The sequence below is a fragment of the Episyrphus balteatus genome, chromosome 2 (genome assembly GCF_945859705.1).
Source record: "Episyrphus balteatus chromosome 2, idEpiBalt1.1, whole genome shotgun sequence".
In the NCBI taxonomy this organism is placed as follows: domain Eukaryota; kingdom Metazoa; phylum Arthropoda; class Insecta; order Diptera; family Syrphidae; genus Episyrphus; species Episyrphus balteatus.
This window is the reverse complement of record NC_079135.1, coordinates 125,247,063-125,270,616: the sequence shown is the minus strand read 5'-3', so window position 1 is coordinate 125,270,616 and position 23,554 is coordinate 125,247,063. Positions and strand designations below refer to the sequence as shown.

General features: G+C 30.6%; 1 protein-coding gene across 1 annotated transcript in view; it reads left to right on the top strand.

Moving 5' to 3' along the window:
- Positions 1–536: 536 nt before the first annotated feature.
- The window catches only part of LOC129909730 (uncharacterized), a 95,504-nt gene continuing 72,486 nt past the window's right edge, over positions 537–23,554 (top strand). Inside the window, exons 1-2 of the mRNA XM_055986803.1 lie at positions 537–1,261; positions 20,728–20,903. Coding sequence (XP_055842778.1) covers positions 537–1,261; positions 20,728–20,903 — 901 coding nt within the window. The remainder of the gene's footprint in view (positions 1,262–20,727; positions 20,904–23,554) is intronic.

The following is a 23,554-nucleotide window of genomic DNA, read 5'->3' as shown; positions in this document are numbered from 1 at the left end:
GCCAGAAAGATACTCGGTATAATGCTCCATGTCGTCTACTCGTTGCTGTTACAGGAACCAGGACCTTCATTCGCTTTCAACAGTAAAATGAACATCATTGTGATAACATACTTTCGTCGTGTTACATCGTTTTTACAAAAAGAAGCGAGAATCTCTCGGGTTCGTGTGCTTTGCTTTACTACAACTGCCACTGCAAGTTGAATGTATAGTTACTCGTCGAGGACATTGTCGTAGTCCTTCGCTATCGTCGTTGTCGTCGCCCTGTCGTCGTCCTTATTTTCATCGCCGTCGTTGAGACGAGGTTGTTGGCGTGGCGTTGGCATGGTGGTGGTGTTTAGAAGCTCTCAAGCAATATATTTTTGTCGGCATCAAAAAAGGATTCCCGAGTAATTCACTTTCAGTTTAGTGACAACTGCTGATCCAATCGGTCGGATAGCCCGAAAAACAAAAAAGGATACAAAAAAAAATTTTAAAAACAAAATAAATAAATAAAGGAGCGACAACCGACAAGTCGCTCTGTTTTTTTGCCCGAAAGGATGCGCGATTATCCGTCCATTCCGAATGTATTTCGTGTAAGTGGTGGTTCGACAAACAGCGTTAATCTCATCGACCGCGAAACGGCGGCGGCGAACGGTCGAAGTAACGCTATTCAGTCATTAATTAGTCCCGGTGTTGGTGGTGGTGGTGATACAACAATCACATCCGGCCGATGTCCTCCGCCTAAGAAAACCGAAAAAGATCTCTCTTCCGTTGGTATTGAATTAAATTACCATAACGGTAAGTCGTCGGCGGAATATTTACTGAGACGCAGTGCCACAACAGGAAGTAGTAGTAATTCCAATCGCCATGTGTCCATTGCACCAGGTAGCAATAACTTCAATTTTGTCGCGAACAATAGTCAATTGCGATTGGGTGGTGGGGATGGTGCAGCAGGAGCTATTAATAGTATTTCCGGTGCTATTCCGCCAGTGGTCGCAAATGTCGGTGGCGGTGGTGGTGGTGGGTTTCCGGGTGGACCGAATGCGGGTGCAAGTGTATTCAGCGAAGGAAGTGACTTGAATATAAGTTTGAATTCGTTTACAGACATAAATAACATACCGTCCTGTTCGACGACGACAATGGCACCGGCAACAGCGGCCACTCGACATCACAGAGAGAAATCGAGCACCTATCTAGACGATCGGGTAGCTTTAAATCGGAGGTTCTCAAGTGAACGGAATTCAGGATATTTCTTGTGGATTATGACACCTGTAGCTGCCAGGTAAGCTTGCCGAGTGTAAAAGAGGAGATGGTGTCCTTTTTTTTTGTCTTCATTTAATTCTCTTTAAAAAAAAAAACTTTAACAAGAATTATAGTCAGAAAGGGAAATAATACTCCTTCATCGTTCTTGTTGTCGGTGCCACGGAAAAGGAAAAGGATTAAGGATTAATTCTGTTTGTGTTTTCAGTTGGAAAGTTAAAAATTATTCTGTTTTTCCTGTCTCAGGTGGTTGATGATGAAGTCCTTTTGTATGACTTGTGTGTGTTTTTCTCTGAGAGAGAGAATGAGAACGTTTAGTTTGGGACCTAAAGTGTTTACAAAGTGTTGGAAAGGGTTTTTAGTCAAAGAATACACCAACACACACATATTTTATATATATTTTTGACACTTCTGTCACTGTTTTTGCTTGCTATTTTATACCTATGTCCAAGACACAAACTTTCTGGCTCTGAAGGTAGATTATTGAAAATATTTTTTAACAAAAAAGTTACCTCCTGTTGCTTGACAGAGAGAATTCTTTAAAAAAAAGTTATGAGTAAGATAAATGATGGATGTGTACACAAACACACAGAGAGAGTATTTAGGTTGTTGTTTCTATTTTTTTTTTAAAGGAACTTTTTGAAAGGCATAACTCTAACCTGTTGAATATATGATGGAAAAGGTTAAGTTATCATCACTCTCTGGTGGTGTTAAAGGAAAACGAGATGGAATATTTAAGTTTATTTGGTTATAACCAAAACGATTGTGATGAGGGGAGGAGGAGGCATTTTTTTTTTTTTTTTGTATAATGACTGACTTTTGACTTTAACACACAAAAATTCTTGCAAAAAGAAAAACAGCTATGACGTTAAAATTGATGATTATTATGAGAAAAGTAAATTTTTCGAATTCCAAGAATTGTTTTTGATGGAAGAGATACTGATTGTGAAAGTTAGAGGGGCTTTTAAAGTTTCAACTTTTATTTACAAAAAAAAAGTTATTTATTTGACTTTTGGGAAAAATTATTATGAAATATCAAACATTTGTTGGCTAACTTGCAAATAGGAATTTTGAGATAAATTCAAAGAGTTTGAATAATTGAGTTTGAGTTTTTCAATTTTTAATTAATTTTAGATGTTTTGAATTATAGTTAATTTGAAAAATGTATCGCTTTTGGTAGCCGAACTTTATTAAAATAGTAATAGATCTTGTGGACTTTCCAACAAAAAATAAACAGAAATACATACGAGATCTAAATTTTTAAATAGTCATCAATAAGATTATTTGGTTTCTGCAATTATGAAAATTTAAAATTCTAGAAACTTCAACTCTGCATTAAAAAATTTTGGAAATGATAAAAAGCGCATTGTTTTGACAAATAAAAAAGTGCGATCGATACAAAAAATTTCTTTTGCCATTTAAAGGAATTTTGAAGTCGTGTTTAGTTTTAAGTGTTTATTCTAAGAAGGTGTGAATTTTAGTTTCTAGTTTTTAATTTTTTAAATCTGTAGGTAGGTACCTAAGTTACTTGCCATAGAAACATGTCTATTTAACCATGCATTAACCGATTTTAAAGAATTTTTTAGTGAAAAAAAGCTTTTTGGCAACTTCAATGTTTCAATTGAGAAAAAAAAAAACATGGGAATTGAAAAAAATATACAGGGTGATTCAGGAGCAATGTGCCAAAAAGCTAGAGCGTGTAAGTTGGGTCAAGACAAGAAAAAAAAAAACCTATGGAGGGGGGGTCTATCCTCTTCGTTTAGCGGGGAGGGGCAATTTAAAAAAAAATTTAAATTTTTTTTAAATTTTTAAAATTTAAAATCAAAATTTTGAGGAAAAAAAAATTGGAAACAAAATTTAATACTAATTTTTTTCAAAATTTCATGTTATTAAGTACTAATAAGAACAGAAAACCGGATTTATAAATATCTTGTCATTTACGAGAAATTAACAAAAGACCAAAACTACTTTTTTTTAAACCTCTTTGTTTTCTGTTTTTACGTGGCTGGACTTGTTGATATTTATCATTATTATTATTATTATTTAGTAGATAAAATAAAGAAATATTTTAGGTTGAATTTATGTTTAACTTGATTCTGTAGGCTAGATTTGATAAGAAATTTTGAATTTGTTATCAAATAATTAAAAAAATTTATATTTTGAAATTTCGATTATTTGAAACGTCTTTTTCAAGACTTCGAATTTTTTGAATTTTTGAAATATTTAAAACTATAACCAATAAAAGCAAAGAAAAACCAACCAAAGCTAGAAGTTCTTAAGATTGAATTCTTAAGATTAAAAGACAAAAAATTCTGTAAGTATAGAAAATTAGATTTTTAGCATTTATCACGATTTTTTTAAATTTTCTAAAGAAAATTTAAAAAAATGAAGAAGACTGTAAACACAGTCGAAACGTCGGAGTAAAAGGTAGTCAAAAATTAAACAAGACCTCAAGCCCACTTAGGATTGTATTTAGATAGCAAAAGATTCTCTAGGTAATTTACGGAAAATATATGTATAAAAGGCAGTAATTAAGGGACAATCTTCCATCGTTTAAGCGATAAATGCAATTTTCTAACATTCTGACCTCAAACACAAAAAAAATATTTTGAAAACAACGGCAACACCTACAATATTTTAAAATACATTTTTTAAAAACCAGAAGCTCATTCTTTTCTCTTAAATTTAAATCCACTAAATTTAATCAAGACTTTTTGAAAAAATGGTTCTCAAACTCAGAATTAAAAAAAAAAATGTTATTAGAAAAATTTAAAATGACTTTTTTCCAATCTTTTTCTAATAAAATATGAATTTATTTTAAAAAAATTTTTGGCCATAAATATTATCAGTTGAATTTTGAAGCAAAAAAGGTAAAATATATCACACTTTTGAAAAAAAAATGAAAAATTACTTCAATTTCAATGGTTTTTTTTTATTAAAACTGAATTTTTGCATTGAAATAATTAATTTTCTCAAAGACTGTGGTAAATAGGAACTCTAAATTTTTGCTATTTAACTTTCAACAATAAGGGTTATTAAATGAATAAAAAATAATTTTATGTTTAGATGTTGAACTTAAAAAAAAAAATAAGTTACATTTTTTTCAAAACTTTTATTAAAAAAAGCTCTTCGAAAATGAAATACTTTTTAATTTTTTTCATAAACCGTAATACATTTCCTTTTATAATTTGAAATCATAATAAATGCGGCCAAAAAAATATGAAAATAAATGCATTTTATATTACGACCAAGTTTAAAAAACGACATGTTAAAATTTTTTCAATAATTTTTTTTTTCAAAAATCTGAGTTCAATTACCATTCTTTCAAAAGCCGTTCATTCAATTAACTTAATTTTAATTTTACATGTATGACTAAGCTTCTAGCTTTTAAAAAATGTATATTTGAATATTGTAGGTGTTGCCGTTGTGTTCAAATATTTTTTTTTGTGTTTGAAGTCAATTAATAAGAAAATTGCATCTACCGCTTGAACTATGGAAGATTGTCCCTCACTCCCATATATTTTTTTTCCTTGAATTTCTTAGACAATCTTTTGGCATCAATTAATTTATGAAATTTAAGGAAAATTTTTGAAAAAAATTTTTTGATCAACTTTTGTTCACCTGAAAACTTACCTGAGAATTTTTCTTACTATGTCTGGGGTGATCGCCGCCCATGGATTCTAGCTGTAAGGGCATTAAGGCAATAAAATCATTTTATTTTAATGAAAGACAACAAAATAATATCTCCCCAAGCAGTTCATAATAAAAAAAAGAGGACTTTTTAAATCATATTCTTTGATTTTTCAAGAGAATCATTTTGAATTCTTTTCCTTCGTATTTGCCTTTTCTTGTCATCGATTTATTTTTTGGATGTACATTATTTTTTGATATTCAATTTTCATTAAAAAATACGCTCTAGCTTTTTGGGACATTGCTCCTGAATCACTCTGTACCTACATCATTTTTTTTTTTTTTTTCAAATATCGATTTTTTGAGAAACGAATTTTTTGAAACTTTTTGTACGTCCATTATTATTTCCTAACTTCTTTGAAAAATATAAAAAACTTTTTTTTCAACAATTTTTTTTTAATATGAATATATATTTTTTTAAATCGGCTTCAACTCAAGAAATGAAATTCCATTTTTGGTTTCATGATTAAAACGTTTAAAAAATACTTTTGTAATTTTAAAACAAATTTTATATAATTTTTTAAGTTTTTGTTAAATTTCTCATAGTCACTAAAAATATTCTTCATTGAATTTTTCTTTTAAAAAAAAAACTTTTACCATAAAAGAAAGAACGTGTACAATTTATACATATATCTTACAACACTTAGATAATTAATGGATATAATTTTTAACAAAATTATTATATGGATTTCTATCCCACATTAGTGGGATAAGACGGAATAGAAAACCTAAAGACCTTGAATGAATTACCCTTAATAAGTTTGAAATATGATACTGGCACGGTTGAAAAATATATTAAAATAAAATTTTAAACTTGTTTTAACGTTCAAACAAATCATTTCGTTGGAATGTTAATTATAAAACAATTATGATAATGAAAATGAAGTTACAAAATGCGATACTACAATGTGGATAACTTTCAGATTTTTACTATAAAAGCAGTTTCAAACTTATAAGAGAATTTAATAGAAAGTCGTGTAGTTATTGTTATCTTTTGTTTTGTTTTTTTTTTTTTTTTTGAAAATATTATTTCTGCAAATTATCTCCAACCGCGATAGTAAAAATGAGTGTTTATTCATTCTTAGTTCTAATGATGGTGTTTTTAATATATATTACAACTATTGAAGCTGAACCTCCTCATATTCAAGTTTGTCCCCCGTATTGTGGCAATCAGAACATCCAATGATGAAGTAACGAATTATTACTTGTTTAGTTGTTGGAAAACTTATTGTCTAAAGATAAATAAAAACTCTGTGTAGATAATTTAACGTGTTTGTGTTTTATTTACTATTCAGAATAGAATTTTTTATTTTTATAGAATTTTACTTCAAACTACTATTTTATAATAGCTGTGTTTTATTTTCCTCGTGATCCGGATCAGATCATTAATTTATTTGCGAAACAATAACAAAACAAAATCCTGCTTTTGTTGTAAAGCTAATAAAAACAATGATCTGATCTGGATCACGAGGAAAATAAAACATCATAAAATCAACTTTCTAATTAAAATTAATTTAAACAAAAAATATCTTCTTCTTCTTTCATTCAATTTAAACATATCCAAGATTTTATAATGCTGTAACATCTTGACCTACAAGCTTGATAAGATGAAATCTAGGGTCTTATTACAATTGCTTTATTTTTCAATTCAAAGCAAAAGACAAAGGTAAAAAAAGTACGTATACGCCCCATAACACCAAGATCTTTATTTGATGCATCTGAAATACTGCTCCAAAGCTATTACACATAAGTGCTATAGTGAGCTTGTATTTATTTGAAATTGAATAATACATACAATAGCCTTCTAAACAAAAGTTCCTCTGCGATTTTTGTATGTTTTTAATACAGTTTGATTTAAATTTAATATTCCTGTATTAAAAACAAAAGAGGATGAGTATTTTTAATTTCAATTCTTACCCAGATAAAGTTATAATTTAGGTGCTAAGGAATTTTAGGATCTTAAATGAATATAATTAATAAGTTTGAAAAATGGTACTTGATATGGTAACAAAGATATAAAAATAATCATTAGGCTTGTTTGAACGTTGTAACGAACCATTTACGTAAGAATGTTAATTTTTTAATATTTTTGCCAATTTAGTAAATTTATCAAATAATTAGTTGATAAAGTTACATAACGATATTAAATAATTAAACTACACCTATATATTGCAAACTTTCACGACTTACAATTTTACTATAAAAGCAGTTCTAAACTTTGGATTTTGCAAAAGAACTTGATTGAAAGTGCTTCAATATTGTCCAACCTGTTATCGTCTGTCACCGCACATATACACAATGACAGAAACTACCCAATAAATGTGATTAGACAAATTAAATGAAAAGTAAATAAAAGTACGTATACGCCACGTAACACCAAGATCTGTTTAAATGAAACTGCAAAACAATATTGTGAATAGCATTTCTATTTTGATGCGCCTGAAATGCTGCTTCAAAAGTCTTCTTCTACTTCTATTATCTACTATTACTACTTTTACTATTATTTTATAGGACATTGAATAATACAATGACACTAAAAAAAAAGCTTAAAATAATAATTTCATTCAGTAAAATACATCCTCACACTTTATCACAATGAATGACTAATAAATCTTCAGCCTAATAAAACCCTTCATTGAGACAAAGACACACATACACACACGCATACGCACACTTAATTTTCATCCCTTTATGAAACTTTTAATATAATCCTGAACAAATTTTAAACATTTCTAATTAGGTCTCTGGCAATGTGGTTGTGGATAGGAGAAGTATAGTGAAAGTAACTGAAGCACCTTAGTAGAGATGTGTTCATTAAAACTTTCTTATATTGGATAAAATCCAAAATGGCACATTTGCTACAGGCCATCATAAAATCCTTTTGCTCACAAAAAACCCTTTAAAATGAAAAATTAACACTTTTTAAATCTTAGGTAAGTAAAAGGTATGAGGGTAGACTTCTTATAGAAGTAAAAATGTGCTAGAGAGCAGAAATTGAAAGAAAACTACTTATTTTATGGTTGCAAAAAAAAACTTACGATAGAAGATTTGAGATTTAGTAGAGTAAAAATTAAGTTATTTTGATGTGATAACGTCTTATAAATCGATGAACCATGGCAGCCACCACAAAAAAGTGACGCCATTTTCTAACGTTACACTCTCGCACTTTCGCAGTGCAAATGAAGAATTTTTAAAAATTCCGTCATTTAATAGGGTAAACAGGGGTAAAACGGAAAGATGAAATTTGGGCTAAAATCTGAACGCGAAGTCGTAGAGAATTGATTTTTTTTTGCTATTGATAGATGAGATTAATTTAAGAATAACTGCATTTAAGAAAGAATTCTAAAACATTTTGAAACTAAGCTATAACGTTTTGTTTGAACGTTGTACACGTGTTGATGATTTTGGGTAAAGGAAATTTTTTTTGACAATTTTAAAGGTGCCAGGTGAAAGATGAGGGAAAAAAAATTAGGCGCTTGATACGGATTTTTTTCCAACACTCTGCGTTTCGAAATACGAATTTTTGAAAAAAACCTTGTTTTTTTAGGGGTATTTCTGGGTAATTTTTGATTTTTAGCTTTTTTCTTGGAGCGTTCAAAAAATCTCAAACTTGTAGGACATGTAGGTTTTGGCCTTATGCATACATGTGCAAAAACTTGGAATCGTTTAGTGAGTTTTGACTGAATAATGGAAGAAACACGTTTTTTTAAGCTTTTTAACCGATTTTCATCGTTTTTTATTTTTATCTTTTTTTTCTTTAATAGATACAGGAATAAAGTGTATGGAGTAATGATAGACCATGACTACGACTATATGTAAACACAATTTTGAGATAATGGTAAAATAAAATTTTAGAATTCAACAGGTTATAACTTTTGACCAAGAGCAGATAGAAATTTTATTAAACTTTTATGAGCATCCTGATACAATTACCTTTCATTTGGTACATCACACATAACGGTAGACTAACTACATCCTACACAATGTTAATTCAAGAAACTTGCGAAAAACCTCAAAACACCAGTGGAGATCTGATGATCATGAACAGCCACCAGAGTGTGGGAAGTACCGTAATCTCAGTCTGGAAATTCGACATGGTTGACTTTAAAAAATTCTAACTTCTCTTGTAGGCATCTTTTAAATGAGATTGATACGTCATAAGAAAGGTGAAATAATAAGCTTTCACATGGTGTATATTTTTGAAAGGTTGTCAAACAAAAAAATTGATTCCATAGCCTGAGAACATAATGTTTTTTTTTGCTTTTTTTAATGAAATTTGATCGAGTTCAAAAAATTCTAGCTCTTTTTGTAGATGTCTCATAGACCTGATCGATATATATATTTTGAGCTAAGACAATAAGCTTTCAGATGGTATAAAATTTTATATAGGTTGTTGGTGAAAAAAATGGAATTAATGACGTGAGAAGATAAAAATTCATGTTTTTTTTGATGAAAATGATTGTTTTCAATAAATTTAATTTTTATACTTTTTGCGCATTGTAAAAATTTAAAAATGGTTTTATTCTTAAGAAGAAATACTTGGCTTATAAATTGCATAATTTTTTTTATAAGCTTAAAATAAAAAATAATTAATATACCTAATGAGAAAATAAAAAAGGTATTTTTTTTTAGCTTTTTCTTGTAAATTATGATTGTTTGAAATAAGTAAACGCTTCAACTGACTCATTTTAAACAAAAGCACACAACCTGTTTTCTGACAACGTTATCACGTAAAATCATCGTCCGTAAACCGGCTTTACAGACAACCTCTTTTTTCTTAGCAAAATTAACTCAAATTGAAGTACTGGCACTTTGGAAAGTACTGCAAAAAAATAATATTTCTGTTATTTAAATAAGAATAATTTCAAAGTTCAAACTTCTTGCTTAGTTCTAGGCCGTAAAGCCTTGATGTACAATTATTTGGCAATCCACAAACTAACAGTGTGGATTTCACTAAAAAAGTGATATTTTATTTAGCTGGATGTCTAAAACATTTTCTAAAGTCGCACCTTGTAATTAAATTAATCACAGAACGATTAAAAAGCCATAAAAATAAACGTGTTTGGTAGAATTGATTTATTTCTTGATTTCTTCACTCTTACATAATTGTGCGTATCGTGTTTATTATGGAAGTGATTTAGATCTAAGAAAAGAAACATTAATAAATGAAAACCGCGTGTCCTTTATAGTTTTTGTTTAAGAGAAAACATTTCGAAATGCTTTAATCAAAATAAAATAAAGTTGAATTCACGTTGTTTCCAGTGTTTAAAAAGGAGGGAGGATTCTGTTTTAAAAACTGTATATACAAAGGCTTCTTAGGCCAAACTAAAAAATATATATATAATATAAATGTATAGGTACATTGCACCCATTATCAAAATTTTAAAATATCTTATGTGAATGGTCAACAAAGGTCAACAGGATCCATTATAACATAATGAAACTGGTTGATCTATGTATGTTCAGCGATAATTTTGTTTTGCCCTAGAAGGTCACTGCGGCGTATGTGTGACCTTTTTTTGAATTGAAAAATCTTAAAGGTTATTGCAAATTGTTGAGTTATTGATTAATTAATTAGGTTGAGTTGACAGTTCGATGACCTTTTAAATGTAGAATTTGTAAGAAGAAAAAAATAATTTCAAGGGAAATCGAAGTTGATAATTAGGTCTAAGGTATTAATTTCCTACATTTTCGTTTGGCCTATTTTTAGTTTAATTTAATGAGAAATTTATATCTTTTTTAAATGTTTTAAATACCAAACCAAGAATGCAATTTAATTTCTTGCATAGCAAAGATTTTCTAAAAAAAAAATTTTCAAAAACTGTTGATTCCGATTAAAAAATAAATAGTTTTTTGATATTTAAAAAAAATGACATTCCATAAAAACGGAAATATTCAATTAATATTTCCGTTTTTATGGAATGTTATTTTTTTACTTGCGGTGACTATAGGACAAGTTTAGGATTCGCAAAAAAAATCGAATTCAAGATAACAATTTTACATGACATTATAATGCTGGAGAATGTCAAAAAAAGTAGGTCCGGAAATTCCATCTGTCTGTCTGTATATGTATACCTCGATCTGCAGCGTAAACGAGTGATTTTCTTCAAACTTGGTAGTGATTCTCTAGAGGTAAAATCAAATTTTTTTAATGACCAAAACTAACGGTACCTGCCATATAACAGAAAAAGAAAAGTTATTTTTGTTCAAAGACGACTCTAACGATTTTGATTAAATTTTGTATGTGTAGTACTCTACATAAGAGCCAACTTTTCAAATTAAAAAAAAAATATTTTTCGTTCCGTTATTAACGGTACCTGTTATAGAAGGTTTTTTTTTGTTTCTGAATATCTCATACAACATAAACCAGTTTTCAACGAAAATTTGTATACAAAAGTGTTTAAGTAAAGGTAATATTTATATTTTAGAAAATTTTCAAAAGCCGCAATTTTGGATTTTTAAAAAAATATTTCAATTTTTTTTTTTTTTTTTTTTTGAAAAATCAATTTTTTGAAAACAGGTTGTTTGTGTAAACATTACTTTTTCAAAAGAGCATACCAACTTTTTTTTATACCTACACTCAGTCACAAAAGTAAGTATACACCCCTATCTTTGTTTAACCAAGACCTCAAAAAAAAAAAATCTAACACATTTTCGAAAAAAATTTAAATGTGGTTTTATTTCATTAATCATTGCCTACATATTTACAAAAAAAAATTTGTCAAATAATCAATACTAAATGAAAAAGTGACAAAAAACTGAACACAGTACAAAATTTCGCATTACAAAAGTAAGTATACAGAGAAGAAAAAACTATGAAAATCGATGTTAAAAGTATAAATACCTAATTTTTTTTGGGAATTAATATATTTTAGGCTACCCCCTAGACTTGACGAGGTCAAACTCACTTGAAGGCATTGATTTTACTAGATTTTTTGCAACATTTGGGCCGAATCTTATTCACTCTTCCTATAAGACTCGTTTCAGCTAATCCTTTGAATGCTTCCTTACTTTTCTCACCAAATGGTCTCACAGATGCTAAATAGTATCCAAATCGGGTGACTGGGGGACGTTTGGATCTGGTTTTGAAAGTTTTTGATCAAAAATTCACTCAAAAAGACCGAGTTTTGCTTAGGGTCGTTACCTTTATTGAAGATAATCAATCCATCTTAGCCTAATTATTCGACACTCTGGTGCAGGTTTGTCTATAAAATATCTAAAAAAGAATACCCATACATTTTTTCCTCAAGGAGACCAAGTAACCCACACCGAAAGATATAAGCGAAACCCCTATACCATAAACGAATCACTGCCGTTTTTACCAGTACCAGCTTTTTGATAGGATTTTGTTACTTTTGTATCTTTCTCCAAATTTTACCAGCTCCATCTGAGCAGTACACTTCGTCTTACGTGCATATGAGTTATGGATGTGGCAATATTTCTAGAAAACCGATAAAAGAAGTAGATCCGAAAAGAAAGGAAGGTACTGGTAAAAACGGCAGTGATTCGTTTATGGTATGGGGGTTTCGCTTATATCTTTCGGTGTGGGTTACTTGGTCTCCTTGAGGAAAAAATGTATGGGTATTCTTTTTTAGATATTTTATAGACAAACCTGCACCAGAGTGTCGAATAATTAGGCTAAGGTGGATTGATTATCTTCAATAAAGGTAACGACCCTAAGCAAAACTCGGTCTTTTTGAGTGAATTTTTGATCAAAAACTTTCAAAACCAGATCCAAACGTCCCCCAGTCACCCGATTTGGATACTATTTAGCATCTGTGAGACCATTTGGTGAGAAAAGTAAGGAAGCATTCAAAGGATTAGCTGAAACGAGTCTTATAGGAAGAGTGAATAAGATTCGGCCCAAATGTTGCAAAAAATCTAGTAAAATCAATGCCTTCAAGTGAGTTTGACCTCGTCAAGTCTAGGGGGTAGCCTAAAATATATTAATTCCCAAAAAAATTTATGTATTTATACTTTTAACATCGATTTTCATAGTTTTTTCTTCTCTGTATACTTACTTTTGTAATGCGAAATTTTGTACTGTGTTTAATTTTTTGTCACTTTTTCATTTAGTATTGATTATTTGACAAATTTTTTTTTGTAAATATGTAGGCAATGATTAATGAAATAAAACCACATTTAAATTTTTTTCGAAAATGTGTTAGATTTTTTTTTTTGAGGTCTTGGTTAAACAAAGATAGGGGTGTATACTTACTTTTGTGACTGAGTGTATGTATATAAAAAAATATTTTTTTAAAAAACTACTCTAACGATTTTAGAAAAATTTGTTCTTAAGCCTGAACTACATCAAAAAACAAAGTCAAAAAAGTACAAAAAAGTAAACACGATGTTTTTTCTTCTTCCCCCTAGTAGCTTGTTTGTATATCTCTCTTTCATTTTAAAAAAGTATTCGATTCAAAAAGCTTGAACAAGACCAAGCTTTCAATTTTCACAAAGTTTTAAAAACAAATACACTCAAACAATATTTTATATCCTTTCCGCAAGGTAGCTCTTCGATCACATAGTTCCTGTTATTTTGCGAAAAAAAAGCTCTTTTGACAAACAATTGAAATTTCAAATACAGTCGATTCCCTATAAGTCGTACTTCCTTTAGGTCAAATTTTCCTCTAACTCAAATTTTTTTACCGTTTTTAATGAAACCGCCTGCAACAAAAAGATTAAATAGATTCCTCTTAGTCGAATTTCCCTCCAACTCGAACCAATTTTCGTGTCCTGTAAATAATTCGACTTGAATGAGATTGACTGTAATTTGTTTATTTTTTCAATTTTTTTTTTTTATTTGAAATTTCAAAACTTCAAAAACAAAATTTTTCCAATAGATGTCAGGTAAATATACATGTGATTTTTATATTTTGAGCTTTGTTTACTTTTTCGTACTTTTTTGACTTTGTGTTTTGATGTAGTTCAGGCTTTAAAACACCTTTTTATATAAGTAATAAAATGGAAAGCTTGTAGATCAACTCCAATCAAAGCCAACTTCAATACAAATCTCGCACGAGGAAGAGAGATTTGTTCTAATTTATTTTAATGAGTTGATTTTAACTTATTTTTAGGAGCCCGAATTAAATTCGAAAATCCTGTGAAAAAAACTGTCAATTCCATTGTGTAGTTTAACCATTTAATATCGTTATGTAACTTCATCAACTAATTATTTGATAATTTACTAAATTGGCAGAAATATAAATGCCTTAAGTTATAATTGACATTCTACCGCAAATGCATCGTTTAAACGTTTAAACTATCCTAACTATTATTTTTATATTTTTTAACTATGATTGTACCATTTTCAAACTTATTTATTGTATTCATTTAAGGTCGTTAGTTTTTTATATCGAAAAAAATCCATAATCATAATTTTTGTTATAAGGAGGGGTATCGTATAACTTCACAATTTTTATAGTTCCACTGTTTCCGCGGGCCAAAATTTGACGCTCAAACTTTTTTAAGGAAACCTATAAATACCTTAAAAAAAAAAAATAATTTCCATTAAGGTGGAATCTTATTCCGTTATGGACTCATATCACCCTCTTGCTTTATGCATTTGAGATTCGTGAAAATGTATGGTTTCTTTAAAAGGTTGATACATTAACTTCAAATCAAAGTCTAAAACTTATAACTTCAGGAAGTCAGGCACACAAACTAGTGATGGGAACTATCGAATGATTTGAACTATCGATAGTTAGTAACTGAATGATTTGAACTATCGAATAGTTCATTCATTCATTTATTCATTCGAATAAAAACTATCGAACAAACTATCGAATAAAAACTATCGTATTAAAAAACTATTCAAATGAAAAAACTATCGTTTAAGAAAACTATTTGAATGAAAAAACTATCGTATTAAAAAACTATTCAAATGAAAAAACTATCGTTTAAGAAAACTATTTGAATGAAAAAACTATCGTACAAAAAAAATCTATTCGAATGAGAATTATCGTATAGAAAAACTATACGAATGAAAAAACTATCGAATAAGAATAATCTTAAAAAAAAAATACTATCAAATAAAAACTATCGTATAAAAAAACTATGCGAATGAAAATAGTAACTAAACTATCGAATGAAAAAACTATTCGAATGAAAATAGAACCTAACTAAATGAATGAATGATTTAAAACTATCGAATGAATGAATATTTTACAACTATCGATAGTTTGATAGTTTTTATTCGTTAGTTCCCATCACTAACACAAACCACACTATGAACAAAATCTAGTACTAAAATAGGCAGGCTAATAGAAATAGTTACAGGGCACTGGGCCCTGTCTGAAACAGGAAAAAAGATTTAAAATACAACATTTCGTCTGGAATTATTATAACAGTTGCAAACTTACTACCGAAAAATCCTTTAAAGTTATGGAAAAGGCATGAAAGATTTCATTAAGAATCAAAACAATGCAATGAAAAAAACATTCATACCTATGAAAATTGGTATTTTTTGAGAAAAGGGGAAATTTTGGGATATGCACTAAAAAACATCCTGGTACAATCTTGGAATTAGTGCTAATAGGCTAATTTTTTGTTTCTATCTTTGTTTGGATATTCTATAACTTATGTCAAAAATCTAAAAAAATCTCATGTTCGCAAATCCTAATTTTCCTAGTTTGAACATCAGGTGCAGATTTTAAAAAATTGAAAAACAGCACTTCAGATATTTGTGTCAGATCAACATGAGTAAGGTGCATTACTTTACAACGATGGTCAGGTTGACTTTTTTGTGAGTTTTGTTGGTATTAATGTTAAAAAATACCTTTAAATCATGTCGCATTTAAAAATTTAAACTTTTCTTATTAATTTTTTTAAATCTGCACCTAACTTAGTTTAACGCAATAAGGACTTGCGGACATGAGATTTTTTTAGATTTTTGACATTAGTTATAGAATATCCAAACAAAGATAAAAACAAAAAAATTAGTCTATTAGCACTAATTCCAAGATTGTACCAGGATGTTTTTTAGTGCATATCCCAAAATTTCCCCCTTTTTTTTTACAAAAATACCAATTTTTCATAGATATGAATGTTTTTTTCATTGCATTGTTTTGATTCTTAATGATAATGGATATGAAAACCTTCATGCAAAATTTGGTCCCTCTACCATAACTTTTAAGGGTTTTTCGGTAGTAAGTTTGCAACTGTATAATAATATGGGTTGACAGATGAAAAACAGGTAGAACTTTTTTCAGAGACGCCAGACTGTCTTGATTTTAGATATTTTGGCATCAGCATTAAAAAATACCTCGAAGTCATGTATCATATATGTGTATTATAATACCATTGTCTATTATTGCTAATTTTGAAAATCTCCATTTCGCGCTTTGACCTTGAAAATCGCGACTTGCGGGTATGGAATTTTTTTAGACTTTTGAGGTATTAATACAGTCAAATAAGGAGAAAAAAGGGGTAAATCTCGGAATGAATGTTAGTAGAAATTTTTTTTGCTCAATGTCTTCCTTTTGCCATTCTATAACATATCTCAAAAGTCTAGAAAAATCTCATGTCCGCTTGTCGCGATTTCAAGGTCAAATCGCGAAATGGAGATTTTCAAAATTAGCAAAAATAGGCTATGGTATTATATACACATATGATACATGATTTCAAGGTATTTTTTAATGCTGATTCCAAAAAATCTAAAATCAAGACAATCTGACGTCTCTGGAAAAAGTTATACCTGTTTTTCATCTGTCAACTCATATTATTATAACAGTTGCAAACTTACTGCCGAAAAACCCTTAAAAGTTATGGTAGATGAACCAAATTTTACATGAAGATTTTAGAATCCATCATTATTAAAAATCAAAACAATCCATTACAAAATATATATATACCTACGAAATAATGGTATTTTTTGATGGAGGGGCAAATTTTAGGATATGCACTAAAGAAGCTTCTTGTTCATCTTAGGGATAAGTGGTAATAGGCTAATTTTTTCATTTTAATCTTTGTTTGGATATTCTTTAACTACCCTCAAAAATCTAAAAAAATCTCATGTCCGCGAGTCCTAATTTTTCTGGTTTGAAGATAAGGTGCAGATTTTAAAAAATTGAAAAACAACTCTTCAGATATTTGTGTCAGATCAACATGAATAAGGTGCATTACTTTTCAGGGATGTTCAGGTTGACTTATTGTGAGTTTTTTTGGAATAAGTGTTAAAAAATACCCTTAAATCATGTCGCTTATGTTGGTATACATATACAAATTTAAACTTTTCTTGCTAATTTTTTTACGTCTGCACCTCCAAAATTAGGACTTGCGGACATGAGATTGTTTTAGATTTTTGAGGGTAGTTAAAGAATATCCAAACAAAGATTAAAATGAAAAAATTAGCCTATTACCACTTATCCCTAAGATGAACAAGAAGCTTCTTTAGTGCATATCCTAAAATTTGCCCCTCCATCAAAAAATACCATTATTTCGTAGGTATATATATATTTTGTAATGGATTGTTTTGATTTTTAATAATGATGGATTCTAAAATCTTCATGCAAAATTTGGTTCATCTACCATAACTTTTAAGGGTTTTTCGGCAGTAAGTTTGCAACTGTTATAATAATATGAGTTGACAGATGAAAAACAGGTATAACTTTTTCCAGAGACGTCAGATTGTCTTGATTTTAGATTTTTTGGAATCAGCATTAAAAAATACCTTGAAATCATGTATCATATGTGTATATAATATCATAGCCTATTTTTGCTAATTTTGAAAATCTCCATTTCGCGATTTGACCTTGAAATCGCGACAAGCGGACATGAGATTTTTCTAGACTTTTGAGATATGTTATAGAATGGCAAAAGGAAGATATTGAGCAAAAAAAAATTCTACTAACATTCATTCCGAGGTTAAACCCTTATTTGACTGGATTATATGTTATAGAATACCAAAACGAAGGTATTGAACAAAAAAATTTCTATTAGCATTCATTCCGAGGTTAAACCCTTATTTGACTGGATTTTTTGTTTTACATCTGATTTTCCAAATTACGCTGATTTGAAAAGATTGTATAAGTTTTAACGTGTAGATTTAAATTTCTAAATTGTTGATGATGAAGCTGTAATGTTATTTAGATTGAATCTTTTAGCAGAGAGTGATATCTTATCCTTTTCCAATTTTTTTTAAGAGTCTAAACTGTGTAGATTTATGAGTACGGAGATCTTTGAAATGCTGGCTTAAACGTTTCCTGAGTTCTTGCATATTGCCACTAGTGTCAAGGTTTCTGGCTCCCAGAACTTCGATGAGTTCTGCCTTTTTGAGGAAGTAAATAAATCCGAGATTTTTGTACGGATTATACTCTTCCGTCGGTTGTTCTTCTTCCAAACTGTCGGGCATGGTGATGCTGGTTATGGATCGGTATTTTATACTGGACGGTGAAGCTTTCTGAAGGCTCTTGAATAATCTGTAGTCTGGATCAGGTGAATCTTTAAAGGACTTATCGGGTAAAACGGTAAACGGCGGCGGTCGGTGTTGCCTTTAAGATTCCAGGTCGGTCGGTTGGAGTTCGGATGAACCTTCAAGAAAGTCCCTGCTCGGGCGCCATTTGTGATGCTTTTTTGCTTATGCTGAGGTAAGCTCAGGGGGGTTCCAGGATTCTTCCCAAAGAAGCAACAAAACTTGGGGTTTTGAAAGTTCCAAACTCAATTAAACAGCCTTTTAATCCTTAATTTCAATCGGTTTTATTTATTGTTCACTTCAAGCTTATTATATATATACAATGTCTTAATCTTTATTTATAACAAGTTACTTCATATATTTTGGTGTCCCCGGTACACAATCCGGAGAGAAATCTGGTCGGAACTCACACTGAGAACCTATGTCCAACGAGCTAAGAAACTCAAAGGATAAGTCTATGGAACCCGAATGGAATCCTATGTCCCCACAATACGGAGAAAAGTCTGGTCGGAACTCGGCAGGAGAACCTATGTCCAACGAGAAGCTCGAAGGAGTAGTCTATGGGATCCTAATGGAAACCCTTATGTCCCCAGTACACAACCTGGAGAGGATTCTGGACGGAACTCGCTAGGAGAACCTATGTCCAATGAGCTAGAAAACTCAAAGGAGAAGTCTTTGGAATCCAAATGGAATCCTATGTCTCCACAATACGGAGAGAAATCTGGTCGGAACTCGGCAGGAGAACCTATGTCCAACGAGAAGCTCGATGGAGTAGTCTGTGGGAATCCCAATGGAAACCCTTATGTCCCCAAAATGTGGAGATAATTCCGGTATAATTTGTTAGTATAATAATAATTTCCTGTTCTAAATTCTATTGTAAACTACCTGTGTTGATTTCTGATTCCCTAATACAACTAGCTACTTAATTACTATTTAGGACCAAAAATTCAAGAAAATGACGATCAAGAAGAGCTGCCTCTAATTGCCAAGTCTTTTTCCGGGTCTACTTGGCTCTGTATCTATACACTAAATGAATAGGTACTTGGAAACAGAGAATCGCAAGATCGACGATTTGGTCACAATTTTTGGTTCCCTTTATGTTATCCACGGTTAAAACTCACTGTGAAGTATAACACAGTCGAACGCGAAAAGTTCATGCTAACTAAAAATACTTTTTCTTGTAGGATGACGTTGATGTCGTGCACTACACACTCGTGGCGACTTTTCATTTTTTTGTTTCTTTTGTTTTTGTTTTTTTTTTTTTGTTGTGTCGTCGCTTAGCGATCACTCATCGTCTTGTGGGTATGCTGATTTCGTATGTATGATATTGCATACGTTTATTCTTCATTATTAATGCTTTCTTTGTTTTGATTTGATTGTTATTATTTTTTTTCTAAATAATTAAGTATTATTTCTTAATGTTAACTTGTTACTTAATATTATTTTAATAGATATTATTTAAGGAATTGTGACGCTTCGTCACAAAGCTCAACAAATCATTTGGTTATTTAGAGCAGAAGATAAAACACTTTTTGCCGCCTCCTTCTTCCTCTCATCAGTAATACTTGTTTTTCTGTTTATGGTGGGAACCCAACGAAAAATGTTGAAACTCTTCTAAAATTTTTGTTTTTTTATAAAAGAAGTGTAGGTAGATTGAGAAATAACTTAAAAACAACTCCCAGTTAATATTTTTTTAAGCCTTATCACTTAAAAAATATATGATCCTTAAAAAATATTAACTTTGACAAGCTGTAACTTTAAAAACTTTTTATTATTTCCAAATATAGTAGCAAAAATGACCTAAATTTTCTTAACTTTTTTTTTTATTTTCCTCTCCATTTTAAAGCGCTTCCAATCTGCTCCAGGAAGCAAAACCCTTTCAAACAAAAAAAAAAACTGAAAAAAGACACAAACATAACACATTTTTATGATAAACTGCACTCTAGATCTGTTCCCATGATGTCCGCTCTTCGTCAAGTGAATTAAATTACTGCCCCCCCCCCCCACTCTCTATGTAACATTTTCATTTATTAAAATTCCAAAAAAAAAAAAAAAAGGAAAGTAGTAGTATAAAAACACATATCCTTTTCTCATATAGCGCATTTGCCAATAGATGGCACCACATATACTCACAATGTTATGCGAAGAGAGAATGATTTTCCTATGCATTTTATCATCAACATTCAAGTTCTTTGTGTTCCGATATAGAGGATTTGTGTTTACATTTTTAGTCTGTATTAGTGTGTGTGTGTGTGTGTGAGTATAATGTTCATGTATATTTAGTTGCCCTTCTTCCATATTTACATATTTAAAGAAAAATAAAGGAATAAACTTTTTTTTTAATTTTTTTTTCTCTTTTTTTTTTTTTTTTTGTAAAACTGCCGCAGCTTTTCTGTAGCTATAGTCATAGCTGCTTTGGCCGGTCCACAGTGGCTGTTCACCGAGGAGAAACTACCGAATGCCAACTACAATGGGACGGCGAATTTTAACGCCCAGGACGATGGCGCCTTCATTACCAAATACACAAAGTCCAGTTTATGGATTCTATGCACGGCTCAGCAAGGTAAGTCTGTAAAATGTAGATGGCGCTGTGAATAATGGTGATTTATGCGCTAATTGAATTGCATTAAAGTAACGAGTCCTTCTGTGGGAATTTTTTCTTTTTTTTTTTTTTGTTATAAACCAGACCCAAACATACTCGTAAAACAAAAAATAAAAACTCGTTCCACGCACTGATTAAAGTTACACAAGTTTATGCTGTGTGTGGTATCTACTGGGTTAAGGGATTTTCATCTAACAAATCCATAGGTTTCAGACTTATTAGTCTCAAGGGCTGTTATATGGTGTAGTCGCTCGTTTGTGGTAGCACATTTCAATTATATTTGTTTGGGGGATTTTTTTGGATGTCTTTCATGGTCAAATCTCGATGTGTAGTCAAATTTTAGGTCAAGTCTTAAAATTGACCTGAAAGGCTTCAAAACTTGGAGTTTAAAGTGTTGAATAACTGGCATTCGTTACTTTGAAACTTTGTCGAACTTATTGAGTTGAGAAAAACGTGAGGGCTTCATCCAAAGTTGGTTAAAGTTGACAAAAACAAACTTTTTGGAATATTTTGAAACTTCCAATGGAAAGAATATAAGCTACCATGCTATAGAAAGGTAAGTTCTAAGTTTGCCTAATAATGGTCTTTGACCATAACATATGCTAGCTATATGGCGTTACAAGCGACGGCATCAGTAACGGCGGCAATGTTAGGTTAGGTTTGTATGAGTCTGGTTGCAGAGTGGTCATGGCAAAAGGTGGTTGCGTGCTTGGTTGTTGGAAATAATCTCTTTTTTCTTGTGGGAATAATTTTTACTTGTAATGAAGCTTTTGGGAGTAATCGCCACCCGTTGCCGACACGCCGCACCGCCGCGCCGCCGCCACCCACCACAACACATACAGTTGGTAAAACTCTCTTTTTTTCCCAAAGTCCTGCTTACTTTTATGTCGGTTAGATGGAAGGTATATTATAGTCAACAAACACACATTTAGCGAGATATATTTGCGAAAGAGTTTGTGTTTTTTGTTTTTCGGTTGCATGGCATTTGGGAATAAAGAAAAACTCCCTGAGGAAGTTTAACATGAGCAAATACGTTTTTAGAGCTTTGAATGTTTTGATTAAATATTAAATCAAAAGTCGGAGGAGTTGGATCTGGTTCTTTTTTTTTTTCTTCAAGCGAGGATTTTTTTTTTATTTTGATGGTTAAATGAAGTGATAACAACTTGGTTAGAAGAATATCTCTTGGTAAAGTAGGTTGAAAAAATCTTAATTAAGAATTCATCAAGGCAACATATAAAACAAATCTACTCTCGTCTCGTCAGTTAGTTTGAACATTTTGTATAATGGTTTGGTAGAAGTACTAAATCAAATTGACAGGAATGTATTTAGTTAAATTTTTAATATATGAATTCAAGATTTGATACATATGTACATCCTTAGGGTGTTACCAAAAGGGATTTGAACATGTAAAGTGTGAATAAAACAAACAATTATTTTATAAGTTAATTCTAATATTTTTAATGTTTGATTCACTTTCTTATCCAATCTTTTTAGAATTTCATTAATTCAGAGAAAAAATCATGTTAAATCAACCAAGCATATCATGTTGTTATTTTCAAACAAAATAGTCGTGTTTGAGTTATGACCATATACACAAGATATTCATCAAATTTGTATTTAAATACGATAAACATTCAAAACATGAATATGCATACTATTCAAATGAAACTATTTACCATATGAAAACGATATTGAATCATCATAATTCACTGTAAACTTAACAATGACCTATTGTTAAATGTAAATGATCTTTTGTCAGTAAGCCTGATCCACTAAAACACTCACCTGAACTGCTGCCAATTATGAACCAACATAGCATAAATTTAACAAATTTAACAACGCTATCAGGTAAAATCTTAATATTGGGAATATTTTACCCATGTTGATTCAATAATGTGCATAATGTTAATGTAATCTTGCAAGCTTGTGAATTATTTCTACACCGGTATGAGAATAAACATCTGGTTATATACATAGTTACAGTAATCATGTTCACTTTTTAAATAATTCTGGATCTTGGATCCTTGGTCCTTTAAAAAATTGAAAAGTACTTCGTACATTAGATTGTTTTGGTACTCAGTCGAACTCAAGCTAGGGATGGGAAAAACCGGCCGGTTTAAACCGATTTCGGTTTTTTTGCTTAGGTCAACCGGTTTTTTTTCGGTTTTTTGCTCCTCCGGTTTAAACCGGTTTTTGCAAAAAAAAAAACGAAAAACCGGAAGAAAAAAAAACGTCGACGAAAAAAAAAATAACTGAAAACTGTCAAAACTTTTATTCCCTCTCTCAACTAACCATATAATTATAAATTTTCATTAATATTCAGCTTTAAAAATTGTACAAAACTCCTTCTAAGAGTAAGTTAAGAACTCTTATAACAAAATCAAACTAAAAAAAGCATTGCTTAGAGATTTTCTTCGAATTAGGTTAAATTTTTTTTACTGTCAAATCAAGCAACAAAACCGAAAACCGGTTTTTCCGAAAACCGGTTTTTTGGCCCGGAAAAACCGTCAAACCGGTTTTTGTACTAACAACCGCCATCCCTGACTCAAGCACAACTCATCTTCTACCGGATTTTATACGTTGTCTTATGGGAAACCGACGAAGTTATGAAT